General features: G+C 37.7%; 1 protein-coding gene across 15 annotated transcripts in view; it reads right to left on the bottom strand.

The window, feature by feature from the left end:
- Positions 1–19,857, bottom strand: part of ncanb (neurocan b) — a 567,283-nt gene that overhangs the window by 263,805 nt on the left and 283,621 nt on the right. The window contains exon 1 of one of the 15 annotated variants that reach the window (XM_062039089.1): positions 17,153–17,251. The exons of the other annotated variants lie outside the window; for them this stretch is intronic. Coding sequence (XP_061895073.1) covers positions 17,153–17,165 — 13 coding nt within the window. The 5' untranslated portion in view covers positions 17,166–17,251. Of the gene's footprint in view, positions 1–17,152; positions 17,252–19,857 lie in introns of those variants that run through there. 15 annotated transcript variants of the gene reach the window in all.

Raw genomic sequence — 19,857 nt, 5'->3', positions numbered from 1 at the left:
TCATTATTGGGTTTTACATATACAATGCAGTTAATCGTGATTAATCAGAGAAATAGTGCGATTAACTATGATTAAAATTTTTAATCGTTGCCCAGCCCTAATATATACATATATATATACACACACTACCGTTCAAAAGTTTGGGGTCGCATTGAAATGTCCTTATTTTTTAAGGAAAAGCACTGTACTTTTCAATGAAGATAACTTTAAACTAGTCTTAACTTTAAAGAAATACACTCTATACATTGCTAATGTGGTAAATGACAATTCTAGCTGCAAATGTCTGGTTTTTGGTGCAATATCTACATAGGTGTATAGAGGCCCATTTCCAGCAACTATCACTCCAGTGTTCTAATGGTACAATGTGTTTGCTCATTGGCTCAGAAGGCTAATTGATGATTAGAAAACCCTTGTGCAATCATGTTCACACATCTGAAAACAGTGTAGCTCGTTACAGAAGCAACAAAACTGACCTTCCTTTGAGCAGATTTAGTTTCTGGAGCATCACATTTGTGGGGTCAATTAAACGCTCAAAATGGCCAGAAAAAGAGAACTTTCACCTGAAACTCGACCGTCTATTCTTGTTCTTAGAAATGAAGGCTATTCCTCAAAATTGTTTGGGTGACCCCAAACTTTTGAACGGTAGTGTATATATATTAGGGCTGTCATACATTTAAATAACGGCACTAATATTTTTAACGGGCGATTAACGCACAAACATCCTTTTTACCCTCGGGCCGAGACGTAGTAGGGGGAACTTAGCTGCAGTTCACTTGCTGCTGATAAACCACAAGCGAGAAGAAATAGACATAGGAAAGGCTACCTTAAGGAAATATCAGCCATGGCAAGTTGTTCTCCCGACAACAAATTACTCTTTTCGCTGTGAGAAGAGGCGACATCCCTGCAGTAAACGCCTGCTGTGCGCATCATTCAGAGGTGGGTGGTGCTTCACTTCCGTGTTCAGATTACGGTTAAGGTGCAGTGATAACATAACATTTACATTGTTAATGTAACTAATTTAGTAAATAAGATGACACAAAAGCTCAACATAAATGAAAGACGGTTGGCAGGAAGTCAAAATGACTTTTTTAAATTTTTATTGCAGACAGTCGATCCAACATCAAAACATGTCAAAACACTTTCTCAAACCAATCACACACTTTTCCGGCTTCAAAATAAAAGCACTAAACTATACATCAAGTTTAACTATATTTACAATATGAGAATGTCTTAAATTATGATCATGCTTTGTCACAGACCGAAAGCAGCCGGTACTACCGGGCACCGATTCGCCTAAGATCCAGCCTTGCCATGTTTCGATGCCTTGGTTGCGCGTGACGTCACGTCTGTTTGAATTGGCGAGTACTTGCTAGCACTTGAGAGGAAAACAGACGATTTCGAAAAAGACATGCTCTTAGTAATCCTGCAACTTCATAAGTGTTTCATGACAAAAACCCAACCATGGCAAATAGAAAACACTCTAAAGTGTGGCTCGTCTTTTCCAAATGCGATGCCGATGCAGATTACGCTTTCTGCGAGATATATATATAGATAGATAGATAGATGGATACAAACATTTGTATGTATATATTTTATCCCTACAAGCCTGTTTCGCAGGTTTCCCTGCTCTTCATGTGAGTCTTCAGGGGTAAAACTCCCCTGAAGAGCAGGGAAACCTGCGAAACAGGCTTGTAGGGATGAAATAGGCTCCGTAGTTTTTTTTTCTGACCTAACGTACAGTATATTCCGCTCTACCCCGGTACTGAGCACTGTATAACGGACAAACCACAGGAACCTCAACTAATATATATATATATATATATATATATATATATATATATATATATATATATATATATATATATATATATATATATATATATATATATATATATTTTAGAGATGTCCGATAATATCAGCCAGCCGATATTATCGGCCGATAAATGCTTTAAAATGTAATATCGGAAATTATCGGTATTGTTTTTTTTATTATCGGTATCGTTTTATTTATTTATTTTTTTTATTTTTTAAATCAACATAAAAAACATAAGATACACTTGCAATTAGTGCACCGACCCAAAAAACCTCCCTTCCCATTTTCACTCATTCACACACATTCACACAAAAGGGTTGTTTCTTTCTGTTATTAATATTCTGGTTCCTACATTATATATCAATATATATCAATACAGTCTGCAAGGGATAGAGTCCGTAAGCACACATGATTCTTTATTATTTAACGAAAATGTTTTTAATTTATTTATCTTATTTTATTATTTTTTTTAAAAAGGACCTTATCTTCACCATACCTGGTTGTCCAAATTTGGCATAATAATGTGTTAATTCCACGACTGTATATATCGGTATCGGTTGATATCGGTATCGGTAATTAAGAGTTGGACAATATCGGAATATCGGCAAAAAAGCCGTTATCGGACATCCCTAATATATATATATATATATATATATATATATATATATATATATATATATATATATATATGTACACAAATAGTCTAGGTTACTGCGGAAATACTGTATGTTAGGTCAGAAAAAACAACACGGAGGCTATTTCATCCCTATAAGCCTGTTTCGCAGGTTTCCCTGCTCTTCATGGGAGTTTTACCCCTGAAGACTCCCCTGAAGAACAGGGAAACTTGCGAAACAGGCTTGTAGGGATGAAATAGCCTCCGTGTGTTTTCCTGACCTAATGTATATACCTATATACCGTATATATATATATATATATATATATATATATATATATATATATATATATATATATATATATATATATTAGGGTTGTCAAAAACAACGCGTTACCTCTTGTAATTAATCACAAAAATAACAATAATGTGCAGTAGATACACAGGTCAATCTATTTTGACCAAACATGTTCCTTTACCTAACCGTGGATGGTTACCTGAAAGGCGGCATGGGTCGTTATATGGTTAGGAATCAGGCCGATGGATACGCCAGTACAAAGATGAGTGAGGAGACTCCGACTGTTGTGCTCGCTGGCAAAGTTAACGTTAATATAAACCTGGACGGATAAAACTATTACTAAGTTTTTGAGAACAAAAATTACGTGAATGCCATTAAAATGTTCCTGTATGATATTTTCACAATAAAATTGCATTTGTGTCAAAATATTGGGGTCTTTAATCATTAAATATTACTCATTCAAATTTAAAAGTGAGATTAATCTGGTTCAAAAAATCTAATCATCTTTTTTTTTTTTTTAATTGCTGCTTCTCACCGGTTTTTTGATGTCAGGTGTGTGTCAGTGACAGGAGAAAAAAAAGCTCTGACTCGCTCGTCATTGGAACAAGTTTGGACCCCCGTGCTGAGTGTGCTTGAATTGGGGTGGTATAGCGTAGAGTGGCCGTGCCAGCAACTTGAGGGTTCCAGGTTCGATCCCTGCTTCCGCCATCCTAGTCACTGCCGTTGTGTCCTTGGGCAAGACACTTTACCCACCTGCTTCCAGTGCCACCCACACTGGTTTAAAAGTAACTTAGATATTGGGTTTCACTATGTAAAAGCGCTTTGAGTCACTAGAGAAAAGCGCTATATAAATGTAATTCACTTCACTTCATATTTGTTTACAGGCTGGCACTCAGCATCAAGGGTTGGAATTGGGGGTTAAATCACCAAAAGGATTCCCGGGCGTGGCCGACGCTGCTGCTCACTCCTCCCCTCACCTCCCAGGGGGTGATCAAGGGTGATGGGTCAAATACAGAGGGTGATTTCACCACACCTAGTGTGTGTGTGACAATCATTGGTACTTTAAATGTACAGGGCTTTAGCAGCATTCTCCTCTAAGATGTTTCTGTTGGGAACACAGTAAAGCATGACTCCCTGAGCTGTGAACAGAAGACATATTCCAATTAAACAGGAAAGAAATAGCCTCAGAAGTGCCCATCTAACATTCTATCACCTCCAACCTCTGCCTGCCATTCACACGGCGCTGCTCCCGTGACGACCGTCAACCAACATGAAATCGGTGGGCGTCCGGTCGCTAACACGGCTCCTTTGTGTGCGGTCTTTTGTCAAGGAGAGTGACAGCGATCCATGCCAGATGGAGAGCAAGGTGGCGGTGAGTACATTAGCGCTCTAAGCTATTTGCACATGAGAGCGGTGTTATAGAACTCTCCCACCATTCCCCTCTTTTCCGGAAATATTGAGGCGGCGGAAATGTTTTTTTCACACAGACATGCAATCTATGGCTAATGTGTGCAGGAGCGAGAAAAAATGGGTTCTCACACAGCGTATTCTTCTGGGAGAAGAACAGCAAGGCGCCAATCCGGGGTAGACCGAGTGCTCTATGAATATATGAGCGCTCCTGGCCATAGTAATAAAATACACAATTGCATTCTTTATGGATGGTTCAACACTTTTCTCCAAACAACATCAACGCGCCAGTTTGTTGTTTTCTATAGCAGCATTTTTTCAGCTCTATCTGATGCTATGTTATATCATGTAAAAAATATATGTTCTATCTATCACTTTTGTTAAAATGTAATAATCACTTATTTTTCTGTTGTTCTTTTGTTTTGGATGATACCACAAATGTGTGTACCAATCCGATACCAAGTAGTTACAGGATCATACATTGGTCATATTCAAAGTCCTCATGTGTCCAGGGACATATTTCCTGAGTTTATAAACATATAAATAAATAAAAAACGAAAAAATATTTTGTGACACTAAAAAATATCGATAGTAGTATCGACTAGATACGCTGCTGTACTTGGTATCATTACAGTGGATGTCAGGTGGAGATTTGTTTACATTTTGACGCCGGTGAGCTACGGTGTGTAGTGAAGCATGTTTAGCTATTCTTCGTCCTGCAGGGATGATACTTGTAAGAAACTTACTTTATTTGTCGCCATGGAGGTGAGGATTAGTTATTTAGAAGTAGCTAGACTATAGCCATTAGCTAGCTAGCCATGTCTTAAAGCACCTCTTCCTGAGGGTGGTTCAGTGTCATAGCTTCACCTTTATCGTTAGTTTTTAAGCCGAAATGCGTCCGTTCTCCCTTTTCTGTCTACTGCTGGTAAGTACTCTGTAATTGTGCACTGCCGAACATGCTCCTCTGCTCGTAAAACCAACAATGACACGACGTGACGATGACGGGGCCGGGGGGACCGGTACTTTTTAGAGGCGGTATAGTACCGAATATGATTCATTAGTATCGTGGTACTATACCAATACCGGTATACCGTACAACCCTACTACAAAGGCATTCAGAGGAGCGCAAACCTCCGACAACTATGGTCTGCATATCAACACTAAGACAGGTGTAAAATGAAACAATTCAATTCACATTATTACATTCTTAAAAATAAAGAGCATCCATTAGGGAAAGTTGGCTGTGCATGCATGCATTATTAAGCAAGCATCACTTCAATAAACACTTCATTAGCGCAACTTTCCTGACCGTTTGGATTACGACTAGTCATTAAGTTGTATTGCCCAAGACGGCTGTTAACAACAATAACTGGTAAGATGAGCAATTTTATTATTTTTTACAACACATCTACTTTTAAGTCATCCCAGGTGTTTTTTCATGCAAATTAATCATAAATAAGTGGCAGGAGGTGCTGTTATATTGATTACCTGCATAAAAAACAGGTGTAGGTTTGGAGCAGACAGCTAATGCAATTATTACACAGATTAAATTAGTTTGTAACGTGTTTCCATCAAGAATTACAGTTTACTTTAAAAAAAAAACAACAAAAAAAACCTCTAAACAATACTGTTCGGAGCAGATGGTTTCAGTCGGTACTTGTTCTGCTTTATGCAAATGAGCAACTGTTTACCCTACTACCATTGGTTGTATTACAGTAGCTGTCGGACGTCATGTGTGGATCCTTTACGTCTACCATATTTTTAGGACTATAAGGCACACTTAAAATCCTTTCATTTCCTCAAAACTCGACAGTGCGCCTTATAACCCGGTGCGCCCTAATATACGGAATAACTTTGGTTGTGCTTACCGACCTCAAAGCTATTTTATTTGGAACATGGTGAAATGATAAGTGTGACCAGTAGATGGCAGTCACCAGAGGTGGGACCAAGTCATTGCTTTGCAAGTCACAAGTAAGTCTCAAGTCTTTGCCCTCAAGTCAAGTCCCGAGTCAAGACAGGCAAGTCCCGAGTCAAGTCCAAAGTCAAGACTGGAAAGTCTCAAGTCAAGTCACAAGTCCTGCATTTTGAGTTTCGAGTCCTTTCAGGTCCTTTTAACCACAGACTAATATTTTTACACAGATTGTGTATGCTTTTAAAACGCTGTATTTATTTATTAAAACAAGTGCATTTGAAATTGCAAGAAAAAAAATAGTGCTGACATTGCAATTCATAACAGCACTATTAACAGTAATTTTAATAGTTTAAACAATTTTAAACATTTAACTCATTCCTTTACAGAATAAACACATTTGCAAAAACAAACATTAACATACTATTGGTTGTATTTTATGAAAATAATATTACCACAGAGTTGAGAAGGAGCAAAGATCTTCAATATTTGTATGTGAAAATCACAAATAAATCTTCTGGGGGAGGATGACGCCCCTACAGGGGTTTGGTTTACAAACTTTCAGCCCCACCTAAAACAAAATTCACCAGCCGCCACTGATTATGATGCATTCTCATTTTAGGCAAAATATAAGACAATACTTTCTTAATAGTATAATTGTAACCAGGAATAAGTCTTCAAGTAACAATATTCTAATACTAACATTGTTGGGTAAAACAGCATTTGGTTTTAGCTGATATAAAGACTTTCAGGTGTTTATATATGTTTAAGTATTTGGCAGACGCTTTTATCCAAAGCGACATACATAAAAAATACATACATAACAATCACTGTAAACATTATCATTTAAGGGAAGAATGTAATACAAAATATCAATACAAAGTGTCAAGACAGAATAAACTCTCTGCTGCTGCAGCAACAGAGATACAGTCTATAGGTCCCTAGGATATATAGATATCTAATGTATTCATACATTGTTTATGTAGGATATACGCATGTATATATAACCTAATCATATTGTTTCTTCAATTTAAAAATAGCTTACCGTTTTTTCCCCCTTCTCTGGGATTATATTCCCAGTTTTGATCTCGGACGTCTGGTCACTTATAGCGTATAAGAATATTATATTACTGTTAAGCAAACTATGAATAATAAAACTTGCCAAAACATGTGTCCGTTATCATAGCTACACGTATGACAAAAAAACGTGTGAAAATCAGTGGTATTCAGTGAGGTAAAATGAATTAAATGCGCTGACAGTTCATTGCTCCTGACAAATGAATTGCACTGAGCGGAGCGGATCACCACTCCAAGATGGCGGCCCCGCGTCTCGTCTGCGCCAGTAGGCAGTAGCGCTCGATGCTGCGTACCCTTAAAACATGTCTATGGTAATAACGTTAGCAGTGAGTTTACAGCCTCACTGATTACACAGCAAATAAAAGTCATGTTACTTAGCCAATAAACGTTATCTTACATTCAAAACTTACCCTTCTTTGGGCAACTTCAAATGTCGAACGAAGTTGGAAGTTGTTGCGTCTCCGTCTGTAATATTCGAACTGCGTGATTTGCATACGCAATTCGTTTTTTGTTGACCAAGTCGTAGTTTTTATACCCAAACGAAACCAACTTTGGCATAATTGTTTCTCTTTGCCGCATTGTTTGACAACTCTTGTTCGGTGGTTGTCCTGCAATTTGATTGGATGAATGCTGTGTGATGAAAACAACGTATAACTAATTTGATTGGCTGTTGTACTGACAGCACACCAGCTGACAAGCAGCACACACGCTGATAGACAGACAGACACGTACAAAATGAAAGATACGGAGCGCTCCCAAATAACTTTTTAAGCTTTGGGTTTTGGGGAAAGTAGCAAGTCATGTCAAGTCAAAAGGCTCAAGTCCAAGTGAAGTCACAAGTCATTGATGTTAAAGTCTAAGTCGAGTTGCAAGTCTCTTTACATTTTGTCAAGTCGAGTCTAAAGTCATCAAATTCATGACTCGAGTCTGACTCGAGTCCAAGTCATGTGACTCGAGTCCACACCTCTGGCAGTCACACATAAGAGATACGTGTAGACTGCAATATGACTCAAGTAAACAACATTAACATTTTAGATGTTCCATTGAAAATATAGAACATTACACACGGCGCTTGAAAATCCATCAAAATGTTTTAGTACGTATTTTGGTAAGCTATGAAGCCGCACTGCTTGATGGATTGTATTGTGCTTCAACATACGAGTATTATTATGGTGTGTGTATAAGGTAAGACATTATCTGGCGTTTTGTTTCGCAATATTATGCAAAAACAACTTTTCTTACCTTCTGGTACCCGCTGATTTGTATTTGGGACCTGCATAAGTCCTGAAAATGTGCGCTCGTCCGCCATTGTAGTCCGTGGAGACACCGTAGTTGATAAGCTTCTTCTTTTTTCTATGTTCTTGTTACGGGACATTCATCCTACACTGTTGCCATTTGTAATATAAAGTAGTGTAAAGTTCTTACTTATATCTGTCAGTAAACTCGCCATGAAAGCGCTAAAACATACCGGTGTAGTGAGTTTACATTATTCACCCAAGGAACTTTAGTTATTAGAGAGTTCCGGTCGGATGTTTTTTCTCGGGACACATTTCCGGCGTTGTTATTGCACTAGTGAGCTCCGTTATTGATTTAAGTAAAGTCTGAATGTCATTAAAACAGTTAGCTCCATCTTTTGACACTTCTTCCACTCCCGTCCTTGCACGCTACACCGCTACAACAAAGATGACGGGGAGAAGACGCTGCCAAAAGTGAGCCACGTAAATAAGACCGCCCACAAAACGGCGCATCCTGAAGTGACTGTCAGAAAGCGGCTTGAAGATGATCTGTAAAACATAATCTATGCAACATTTTGACCAAAGAACCACCATCACATGTTATGTAGACCACAAGGAAGTGTTTTACATTTTGAAAAAAAATAAAATAATATGACCACTTTAATGCGCCCCTATAGACCTGACTAGACCCGCTCATCGGCAGTGCGCCTTTTAATCCTGTACGCCCTATGGTCCGGAAAATACGTTTAATCTGGAAGTCAAGACATTACAGAGATCATCCTTCCAGCAGCAAATGTGGCGGTCTGTCAGTCAGTGAATCCAACAACAATGCTTCTCCCCTTGGCTTTTGGCTTTGACATGACAGTGATCTTTTGTACTGTTGTTGGGCCGTGAGCGCCTCTTGGAGGGCCACCAAAAAAAATACCTGTTTCCCAGCTGTGGTCCGTATGGGCAGCAGCGGGACTCAGTTGTAACACACTTTTCCTCCAATTGTGGCAGTAATGACAATCTCAAACAAACTAAAATACAGCCAAAAGTTTGGACACACCTTCTCATGTAAATGCGTTTTCTTTATTTTTATGACTATTTACATTGTAAATTGTCACTGAAGGCATCAAAACTATGAATGAACACATGTGGAGTTATGTACTTAAAAAAAGGTGAAATAACTGAAAACATGTTTTATATTCTAGTTTCTTCAAAAGAGCCACCCTTTGCTCTGATTACTGCTTTGCACACTCTTGGCATTCTCTCGAAGAGCTTCAAGAGGTAGTCACCTGAAAGGGTTTTCACTTCACAGGTGTCATAGTTTTGATGCCTTCAGTGACAATCTACACGTTATTGGAGCGCTTGTATTGGATACTTTAGATGCAAGTCTGTATAATCTCATACCTGTTTGACTGAGCACTTAATGTGGTGTTCCAGTTTGGCAGCCACAAAAGCAATGTCATGGTTTGTCTTTAAAGCTACAGTTGCTTGTACGACGTATGTTTGTGTAAGACTAGAAAAGTGGTCAAGGCTTTTCTATTCACACAATATCTTGTCACAGCCCTATTAATTCCACACTTGTTGTGTGGATAGACGCTCCGTAGACCCAAATGTGTATACAAGCAATTCAAATCAGTTGTCCATAATACGTCCTCCTTAAGATACTGAACTGGGATATGCAAATTCTTAATATTCTTACTATATTTGGGAAATAATTGAGTAAATGCTCTAAAGCAGGGATGTCAAACTCGTTTTCATTGAGGGCCACATGGCAGTTATGGCTGCCATCAGAGGGCCGCTTGTAACAGCGAATAATGTATGGATTTGCCTTTGGGTTTCATTATTAATTATATAAATTGTTTTAAGTAGACTGTCGATTTTACAGTAAAAACATTACATTTCCAAAATGTTGCTGTAAAATATGTTTTAATTGTATTTATTTTTTTACAACATTTTACAGTAAATGGAAAAACATTACCGTTTTTTTTGGTGGGGGGGGGGGGGGGGGGGTTTATGGAAAAAGCTGGCAGCTAAGTTGCCAGAATGTTTGTGTTCAATTAACATTGTTTTTTAAAACATTATATTGTTCATGGAAAAACTGTACAAGTTATTTTTTTATTCTGGCAACTTAACTGCCAGTTGTTCTGCCGTAAAAACAAATGTACCGTCTTTCCAGACACAGTAATACACCATTACAAACAACAACCGTAGATTTTACAGTCTAACTGGCAGCTCAGTCAACAGAATTTTAACGCAAATAACTGGTAGTTTTTTTTTTTTCAATTTACAGTAATATGCTGTAAAGAACATCGTGAAATGTATTGTCATTTTTATTCATTTGATGGGTACCGGTAGTTTGCAGTAAAGTTAAGTATTTGAATGTATTTTTATTAAGACAAAAACATGTTTGGAAAGTATGATAATATACTGTAATATTTGTTGCTATATTGGATACTATTGAATTTTAAAAGGTATGCAATTTCAAGCAGTACATATATTTTTCTGTCAAAATCAATTACATTTAGTGAGAACATATTAAGTACTTTATTGACACATAATTCCAGGTGTTAGCGGGCCATATAAAATGATGTTGAGGGACAAATCTGGCCCCCGGCCCTTGAATTTGACACTTGTGCTCTAAAGGACGCGCTAGCATCTCCATATTTCCAGGAATTCCACATTTTCTGGGACATCTTTTACCTTTCGAAATGAATGGGCAATTTCCCAACCACAACATTTCCCACATTTCTAAACAGATTCAAAACATTCCGAAGTCAAAATGTTATGTCATGCTATGTTAGCCAATTCCTAGCATGCTATTTTGGTACTTGGCACATGCTAGCACACTAACAGTTAGTTAGCTTTTTTAAAACTATTCTTCAAGGTGTACACCTCAGAGAAAATATAACATTGTACTTGACGGATGCTAACTGTTAAGTCATATTTTTTGTTTCCCGACGCTATCTGTCTAGCATGCTACCGCTAGCATTTCAATCCGGATTTGGCTTTTCAGTATTCACATCCAATTTCTACTGACATTGCTTTTTGTAGTTAGAGAATACTACCCAACCAATGTGAATCCATAACATTTTGGATACATTTTGTACCGTAACAGTCCACTCGCAATGGGGTGGAAATTCATGTAACGTATTTTGTTGACCCTCAATTTGCAAATTACTGACACCTACAAGACACTAGTGAAACAAAATAGCCCTACACCTTTCAGACTGGGATTGGTTTGTGATCTTTTGAGTGGCATTACAGTTCTAATTGAGACAATCTTACCCCGTGTGTCGTAAGGGCCAGCAAGGCCTTCTCTGCTGGCCTAACATAATCAGAAATCATGATCATAATTAAAGATAAAATTATTTTTTAATTTACTTTCCCTAAATATCTAAAAGTATTTATATTCTCTTCATGTCATAGTATGCTCCTTCCAGTGCTGTTTTTAGTTTAGAGTTTTTATCCAATCAGAATTCAGCTATCTTATGTTGCCATGCTGTACAAAATCTGCCCGGACCCTTCAGAATCAACATTACAGGCGTCTGTGCACTGTAAGTGAACATACATACAGTTGATAGACAGTTGTGATAGCCAATCAGATCACAAGTTGTTGTCAGTAAGGCCTTCCAGCTGGCCTCACGTTTAAGGTGACATTGTGCTGGATTGTCCTGTGATTGGATATTCACTTGGACCGTTAGCGGATGAATTTGAGAACACATAGTTGATAAACAGTTGCGATAGCCAATCAGATCACAAGTTGTTGACAGTAGCCTATCTAGGTAGCCTGATGTTAACGAGACTGTAATTGGATACTCACTAGTCATTCCAAAGTGAGTATCCAAGCAGGAAGTGTTGACCCATAAAGAAGGAGAACAAAACGTTGATTAGGTGGCAGATATACACTATATTGCCAAAAGTATTTGGCCACCCATCCAACTGACTAGAATCAGGTGTCCTAATCACTTGGCCCGGTGAGGAGACTGTTTCTACAAACATTTGTGAAATAATAGGCCACTCTCAGTGATTTCCTGCATGGAACTGTCATACGATGCCACCTGTGCAACAAATCCAATCGTGAAATTTCCTCGCTCCTAAATATTCCAAAGTCAACTTTATAATAAGAAAAGTGAAGAGTTTGGGAACAACAGCAAGTCAGCCACCAAGTGGTAGGCCACGTAAACTGACAGAGGGGTCAGCGAATGATGAAGCGCATAGTGCAAAGACTTTCTGCACAGTCAGTTGCTACAGAGCTTCAAACTTCATGTGACCTTCCAATTAGCCCACGTACAGTACGCAGAGAGCTTCAGAGAGCTGCTGCTGGGTTTCCATGGCCCAGCAGCAGAATCTAAGCCATACGTCACCAAGTCCAATGCAAAGCGTTGGATGCAGTGGTGTAAAGCACGTTGCCACTGGGCTCTAGAGCAGTGAAGACGCCTTCTCTGGACTGATTAATCACACTTTTCCATCTGGCAATCTGATGGACCAGTCTGGGTTTGGAGGTTGCCAGGAGAACGGTACATTTCGGACTGCATTGTGCCGAGTTTGAAATTTGGTGGAGGAGGAATTATGGTGTTGAGTTGGTTTTTCAGGAGTTGGGCTTGGCCCCTTAGTTCCAGTGAAAGGAACTTTGAATGCTCCAGGATACCAAAACATTTTGGACAATTCCATGGGATGGCACTTGAAGTTCACATGTCAGTAAAGGCAGGTGGCCAAATACTTATGACAATATAGTGTATATTTGCAAGGCCATTTTCAAGAAAGATATTTAAAGAGAAACTACATCTTGTGAGACGATGTCGGCGATGAAATGGGAAAATGCCCGCCATTTCGACTCAAATCAGCGGTACCACAGACTTATCGAATGGGTGCTACAAATTGTGAGTTCAAATGTTTTATTTCTTTATTTTTTCACGTTTGATATGTTTTTTGCAATTTAAATTTTGACAGTACCACATAAGATGTTTTAATTGCTGATGCGGGTTTATTGATTTTTGAATGCGCCAGAAAATAACCCGTTTTGTACACTGTTGTGTTTCAATAACTAGTATTGCGAAAATGTGTTTCTGTATTGTATTTCTCCAGCAATGGTCATGTGGGGACAGAAATTACGCTATTTTGAGAGGTAATCATTGAAGTCGGACATCACTGAAGGCCTCGGTGGGAACCCCGAGGCCCACCACTGCTCAATACTCGCCCCTGTATCTTTGCCTCACCTTGTTTATTTCTTTAGGCCTGTCAAGGCAGATAGTCACCCTACAATAAGTGTTTTTTCTCACCACTGCGTTTCCTCATAAGTCATTCGTTGGGGTTTTTCAAAGATACAAAAGCATGCGGCGAGAAAAGAGCCTTGAGATATCTCCTGTTGTTGTTTGGCTCCACATAAGTGAAACTGAATCACATTGTTTTTTGTTTTGAATGAACTCCTGAGAATACATAGCTTCATGCCCAATAAATTCTACAAGCGTTTGAAAAAAAAAAAAAGTGTGACGGTATATTGTTGAGTGGGCGTTTAAGGCTTTATCTGTGAACACACCCGTCTGCTGCTGCTGCTGGGAATGCAATAACTATATAAATAAAACATAAATCAAAGCTATATTTTAGATTCATATAAAGTGAATACAAACATAGGCGCAGAGAACGGGCACACACGTGGCAACTCTCAATCTTTCAAATACATTTTGAAATATAATTCTTGTTAATTTTGTGGCAAGCTTGGTATGTTTTACATCGTAAATCATTCACATGTTATATAGTCTATTATTAACAAAGTTTAACCAACATTTCATTGTGCCCGATGATGAACTATTGTCTCAATCATCTTGACTTTGAACACACTGGACACGAGTGAAAAAAGACCGTACTTAGTCAACAGCTATACATGTCACACTAAGGGTGGCAGTATGAACAATGCCAACACGGTCATAAATAAGTGCCATACAGTGAAACCACACTAAACAACAACGACAAATACATTTTGAAAGAATATTTGCACCGCAACACAACATAAACACTACAGAACAAATTCCCAGAATTCCCTGCAGCACCAACTCTTCCGGGACGCTACAATACAAACAAACCCCATTGGTGGATCTACACCTAACATCCTCTGTAATGATACCAAATACAATAGCGTATCTAGTCGATACTACTATGTTACATCGATATTTTTTAACATCACAAAATCTTCTTTCATTTTTTTCAAATGTATATTATGTTTATAAACTCAGGAAATATGTCCCTGGACACATGAGGACTTTGAATATGACCAATGTATGATCCTGTAACGACTTGGTATCGGATTGATACCCAAATTTGTGGTAGCATCCAAAACTAATGTAAAGTATCAAACAACAGAAGAATAAGTGATTAATACATTTTAAAAGAAGTGTAGATAGAACATGTTGAAACAGAAAATAAGCAGATATTGACAGTAAATGAACAAGTAGATTAATAATTAATTTTCTACCACTTGTCCTTAATAATTTTGACAAAATAATAGAATGATAAATGACACAATATGTTACTGCATATGTCAGCAGCTAAATTAGGAGCCTTTGTTTGCTTACTTATTACTAAAAGACACGTTGTCTTGTATGTTCACTATTTTATTTAAGGACAAAATTGCAATAAGAAACATATGTTTAATGTACCGTAAGATTTTTTTGTGAAAATAAAGCCAACAATGACATTTTTTGTGGTGCCCTTTATTTAGAAAAGTACCGAAAAGTACCGAAATACTTTTGGTATCGGGACAACACTACTACACGCACACCGAGCACCCACTGGCAGAAATGTAGATTGCCGCCTATGAATACAAATAGCATTTACTTGGGCTTGTTTTTTCTGTGGATTCTGTCAACTGCATCAGGATGACAGACTGAAACAATCAATAGTGCCATGTCTACTGGGGTAAGAGACATGCAAATGACCTGTCGATACGTGCAGGAGATGTAAAGTTGTTAGTAAGCGGCAGTACTGGTGAGAGAAATTAAGCAAGAAATGTCAAAAGACGGGCTTTGAACTCAGCGACTGAGAAGAGCCATGCTCCTTCATATGTTATTGATACAGCTGAGCAGTATCAATAACGTCTCATGAATAGACCGAGGCGAGGCATGGTGAGTGGTGAAGAGTAGCGGCGGCTGCATTCTTCCATGTAAGCGTGACGGCCAATTAAGACTAAACCCTAGAGAGGGTTACTCCTCCTGGCTACATAATTGGTTTCCGTCGAAAAAAGTTGCTTTCGCAGCGCAGTAATCAGCTGCTCAAGGAGGAGAGGCAGATTGCGGCGTCTCGCTTGCTTTGCTTCAGGCAATGGACACTTACAGACGTGGACATTTTTGGGTTTAAGGGTCGAAACATTTACCGTAATTTTCAGATGTGTTGAATTGCGCAAGTGCAAACATGATATTTCTTAATATAACTCATTAAACTTGTTTATTTATCTATCTATATATACAGTATATACATAAATATACATTTATATACACATTAGTGTTGTCCCGATACCAATATTTTGGTACCGGTACCAAAATGTATTTCGATACTTTTCAGTACTTTTCTAAATAAAGGGAACCACAAAAAAAATGCATTATTGGCTTTATTTTAACAAAAACATATTACGGGATATTAAACATATGTTTCTTATTGCAAGTTTGTGCTTAAATAAAATAGTGAACATACGAGACAACTTGTCTTTTATTAGTAAGTAAGCAAACAAAGGCTCCTAATTTAGCTGCTGACTTATGCAGTAACATATTGTGTCATTTTCCATTCTATTATTTTGTCAACATTATTAAGGACAAGTGGTAGAAAATGAATTATTAATCTACTTGTTTATTTACTGTTAATATCTGCTTACTTTCTCTTTAAACATGTTCTATCCACACTTCTGTTCAAATGTAATAATCACTAATTATTCTGTTGTTTGGATGATTTACATTAGTTTTGGATGATACCACAAATTCGGGTACTAATCCGATACCAAGTAGTTACAGGATCATACATTGGTCATATTCAAAGTCCTCATGTGTCTAGGGACATATTTCCTGAGTTTATAAACATAATGTTTTGTTTTTTTTAAACGAAAGAAGATGTGATACCAAAAAATATGGTACTTTTTTAGAGGTGGTATAGTACCGAATATGATTCATGAGTATTGCGGTACTATACTAATGCCGGTATACCGTACAACCCTAACACACACACACACACACACACACACACACACACATATAGGCATCAAAACTATGAATGAACACATGTGGAGTTATGTACTTAACAAAAAAAGGTGAAATAACTGAAATCATGTTTTATATTCTAGTTTCTTAAAAATAACCACCCCTTTGCTCTGATTACTGTTTTGCACACTCTTGGCATTCTCTCGATGAGCTTCAAGAGGTAGTCACCTGAAAGGGTTTTCACTTCACAGGTGTCATAGATTTGATTCCTTCAGTGACAATCTACGATGTAAATACTCATGAAAATAAAGAAAACACATTGAAATGAGAAGGTCTGTCCAAACTTTTGGCCTGTACTGTAATATATATATATATATATATATGTATGTATGTATGTATGTATGTATGTATGTTAGGGCTGTCAAAAGATAATATCACGTTAACTATAAGTTGCTTTAACGACACAATTTTTTTTACGCGCGCATAAATACTGACTCCTTTTTGGCCCTTCAGTCCATTCTGTAACTGGAAATGTATAAGAAACAAAAAAACAATGAAAGTGTCAACTGTACATGGCTTGTATATATGCATTTTCATGAAAGGAATAAAAATAAATGATGATGATAACTTACAAAATGTGATCATGTTCAGTTACTGTTCAGGTTGAGCCACAATCTGGAAAATAGCGTGCAGAAATGCACAAAAAAAGGGGAACGTTATGGAAATCTCATGTCCAAAGCCATGGCAAGTTGTTTTCCTGACAAGACAAGACTATTTTGTCTTTGATCGCCATGAAACAATATCTTTGGAAGGAACGCCCGCGGGTGCGCTTCGCCGCTTGTAGAGGGGAGGAGCTTCAGGTCTGTGTTTACATTACAGAGGAGTGCATTGATAACATAACATGAAGATTGTTATTGTAACATTTTTAGTAAGATGCAATAAAGGAAGTCTAGAGTCGTGGGGACGGCGTGGCGAAGTTGGTAGAGTGGCCGTGCCAGCAATCTGAGGATTGCTGGTTACTGGGGTTCAATCCCCACTTTCTACCATCCTAGTCACGTCCGTTGTGTCCTTGGGCAAGACACTTCACCCTTGCTCCTTATGGCTGCTGGTTAGCGCCTTGCATGGCAGCTCCCGCCATCAGTGTGTGAATGTGTGTGTGAATGGGTGAATGTGGAAATACTGTCAAAGTGCTTTGAGTACCTTGAAGGTAGAAAAGCGCTATACAAGTACAACCCATGTATCATTTATCATTTTAGAGTCACTATTTAATCAAAGACCTCATCAAAACATGTCAAGACACCTCTTCTCATACCAATTTCATACTTCGGCTTTACAATAATAATGCTATGCATCACACTCCGTCTAATGCTACGCATCACACTCCGTCTAACTACATAAAAAACATAAAAAATGGTCTTGCATTACAAATATACTTTGTCAAAAATGTTTTGTAATGTAATCTGTGATATTTAAAACCTAGTCACGTCCGTTGTGTCCTTGAGCAAGACACTTCACCCTTGCTCCTGATGGGTCGTGGTTAGGGCCTTGCATGGCAGCTCCCGCCATCAGTGTGTGAATGTGTTTGTGAATGGGTGAATGTGGAAATAGTGTCAAAGCGCTTTGAGTGCCTTGAAGGTAGAAAAGCGCTATACATGTATAACCCATTTACCATTTATTTCTATCTAAATAAATGTTTTCTGGTAGATTGAAATAAAGTGTATATTCTGTTCAAATATGTTCTGATTTGTAGTCTGCAATTACAGAATGATTAGCAGGCTTATTAATATATTTTATTAATAAATAAAAAAGGTTTAACCATCCATCTTTTATTTAAAGCAGTCAGTTGTAAAATATGACATCATAAAAGTTAAGATCAAATCCAATTTTCTGTCATAGTTTGTGTAACACAACCTACACCCCCATGCAAAATTGCAATTTCCCCTTGGTTGTGGGAAACCCAGCATAAAACATGTGCTCAACACAAAGCTCACCTTGATGCGTTCACACACAGCACCAACATTCGGGAACCGGGATGAGGTCAATGAAAAAAATATAAAAAAATATGATAAACATATTTTTGGCAGCATGGAAGAAAGTTATGTTTATTTCACTTTTGCATCGCATTGCACATAACTGTGGTGCGTTCAAGGAACTTTAATTAAAGTTTGAAAGAGAGGTGTCAGCAGTGTTCAAAAACATGGGAGGCTTAACCCCCAGTAGATTCACTAATTATAATATTTATAAAAATGATCTTATTAGTATTATTCACTAATGATGAATTGCTAATCTCAAACTTACACTATGAAGCAAGGGGAGACTTGACATGCATATTTATAGTCATATAATGAATAATGACATTACATATGCCAGCACTATTTTGTAAAAAAATTAGAATAAAACATTATTAAATAATTTATGCGGTTTATTAATATTTTAAGGAGCCTAGTTCCCCTAAAAAGACCTTATGATAATGTTGGTTTGAACACTTCATGAAACACATTATTGAGGACATGCAATATGTACATATTGGAGGATAATACTGCAACATCTAGAGCTTAAGTACAGCAAGCTAACATCAACATGGAGTGTTTATTATGTCATTTCCTGCCATGACTCTTCAGATGTTGTAATGTTGTGCAAACAAAACTGCTCTAAGTTAAGAAGTTCATAGTGTAGATAACTAATAAGGCAAAATGGCGTATTCTGTGTATAGGTGGAACAGTTACCAAAATTTAACAATATGTCATATTCATATTCAGTATGTACCTTGATGAACTTTGATGTTGTTGCAGCCTGCTTTCTGCCTTAATTATACGATACAGGGCCAATCAAAATTATTAGCAGTAGTTTGTTTTTGTAGTGAGGGTGTACAAAACCCAAAACCAGTGAAGTTGGCACGTTGTGTAAATGGTAAATAAAAACAGAATACAATGATTTGCTAATACTTTTCAATCTATATTCAATTGATTTGACTGCAAAGACAAGATACTTAACGCTCCAACTGGAAAACGTTATTTTTTGCAAATATTAGCTCATTTGGAATTTGATGCCTGCAACATGTTTCAAAAAAGCTGGCAAAAAGACTGAGGAAGTTGAGGAATGCTCATCAAACATTTATTTGGAATATCCCACAGGTGAACAGGCTAATTGGGAACAGGTGGGTGCCATGATTGGGTATAAAAGCAGCTTCCGTGAAATGCTCAGTCATTCACAAACAAGGATGGGGCGAGGGTCACCACTTTGTCAACAAATGCGTGAGCAAATTGTTGAACAGTTTAAGAAAAACATTTCTCAACGAGCTATTGCAAGGAATTAAGGGATTTCACCATCTACCATC

This window comes from Entelurus aequoreus, linkage group LG27 (genome assembly GCF_033978785.1).
Source record: "Entelurus aequoreus isolate RoL-2023_Sb linkage group LG27, RoL_Eaeq_v1.1, whole genome shotgun sequence".
Taxonomy (NCBI): Eukaryota; Metazoa; Chordata; class Actinopteri; order Syngnathiformes; family Syngnathidae; genus Entelurus; species Entelurus aequoreus.
The sequence above is the reverse complement of the archived record's forward strand: the minus strand, read 5'-3'. Positions and strand labels throughout refer to the sequence as shown.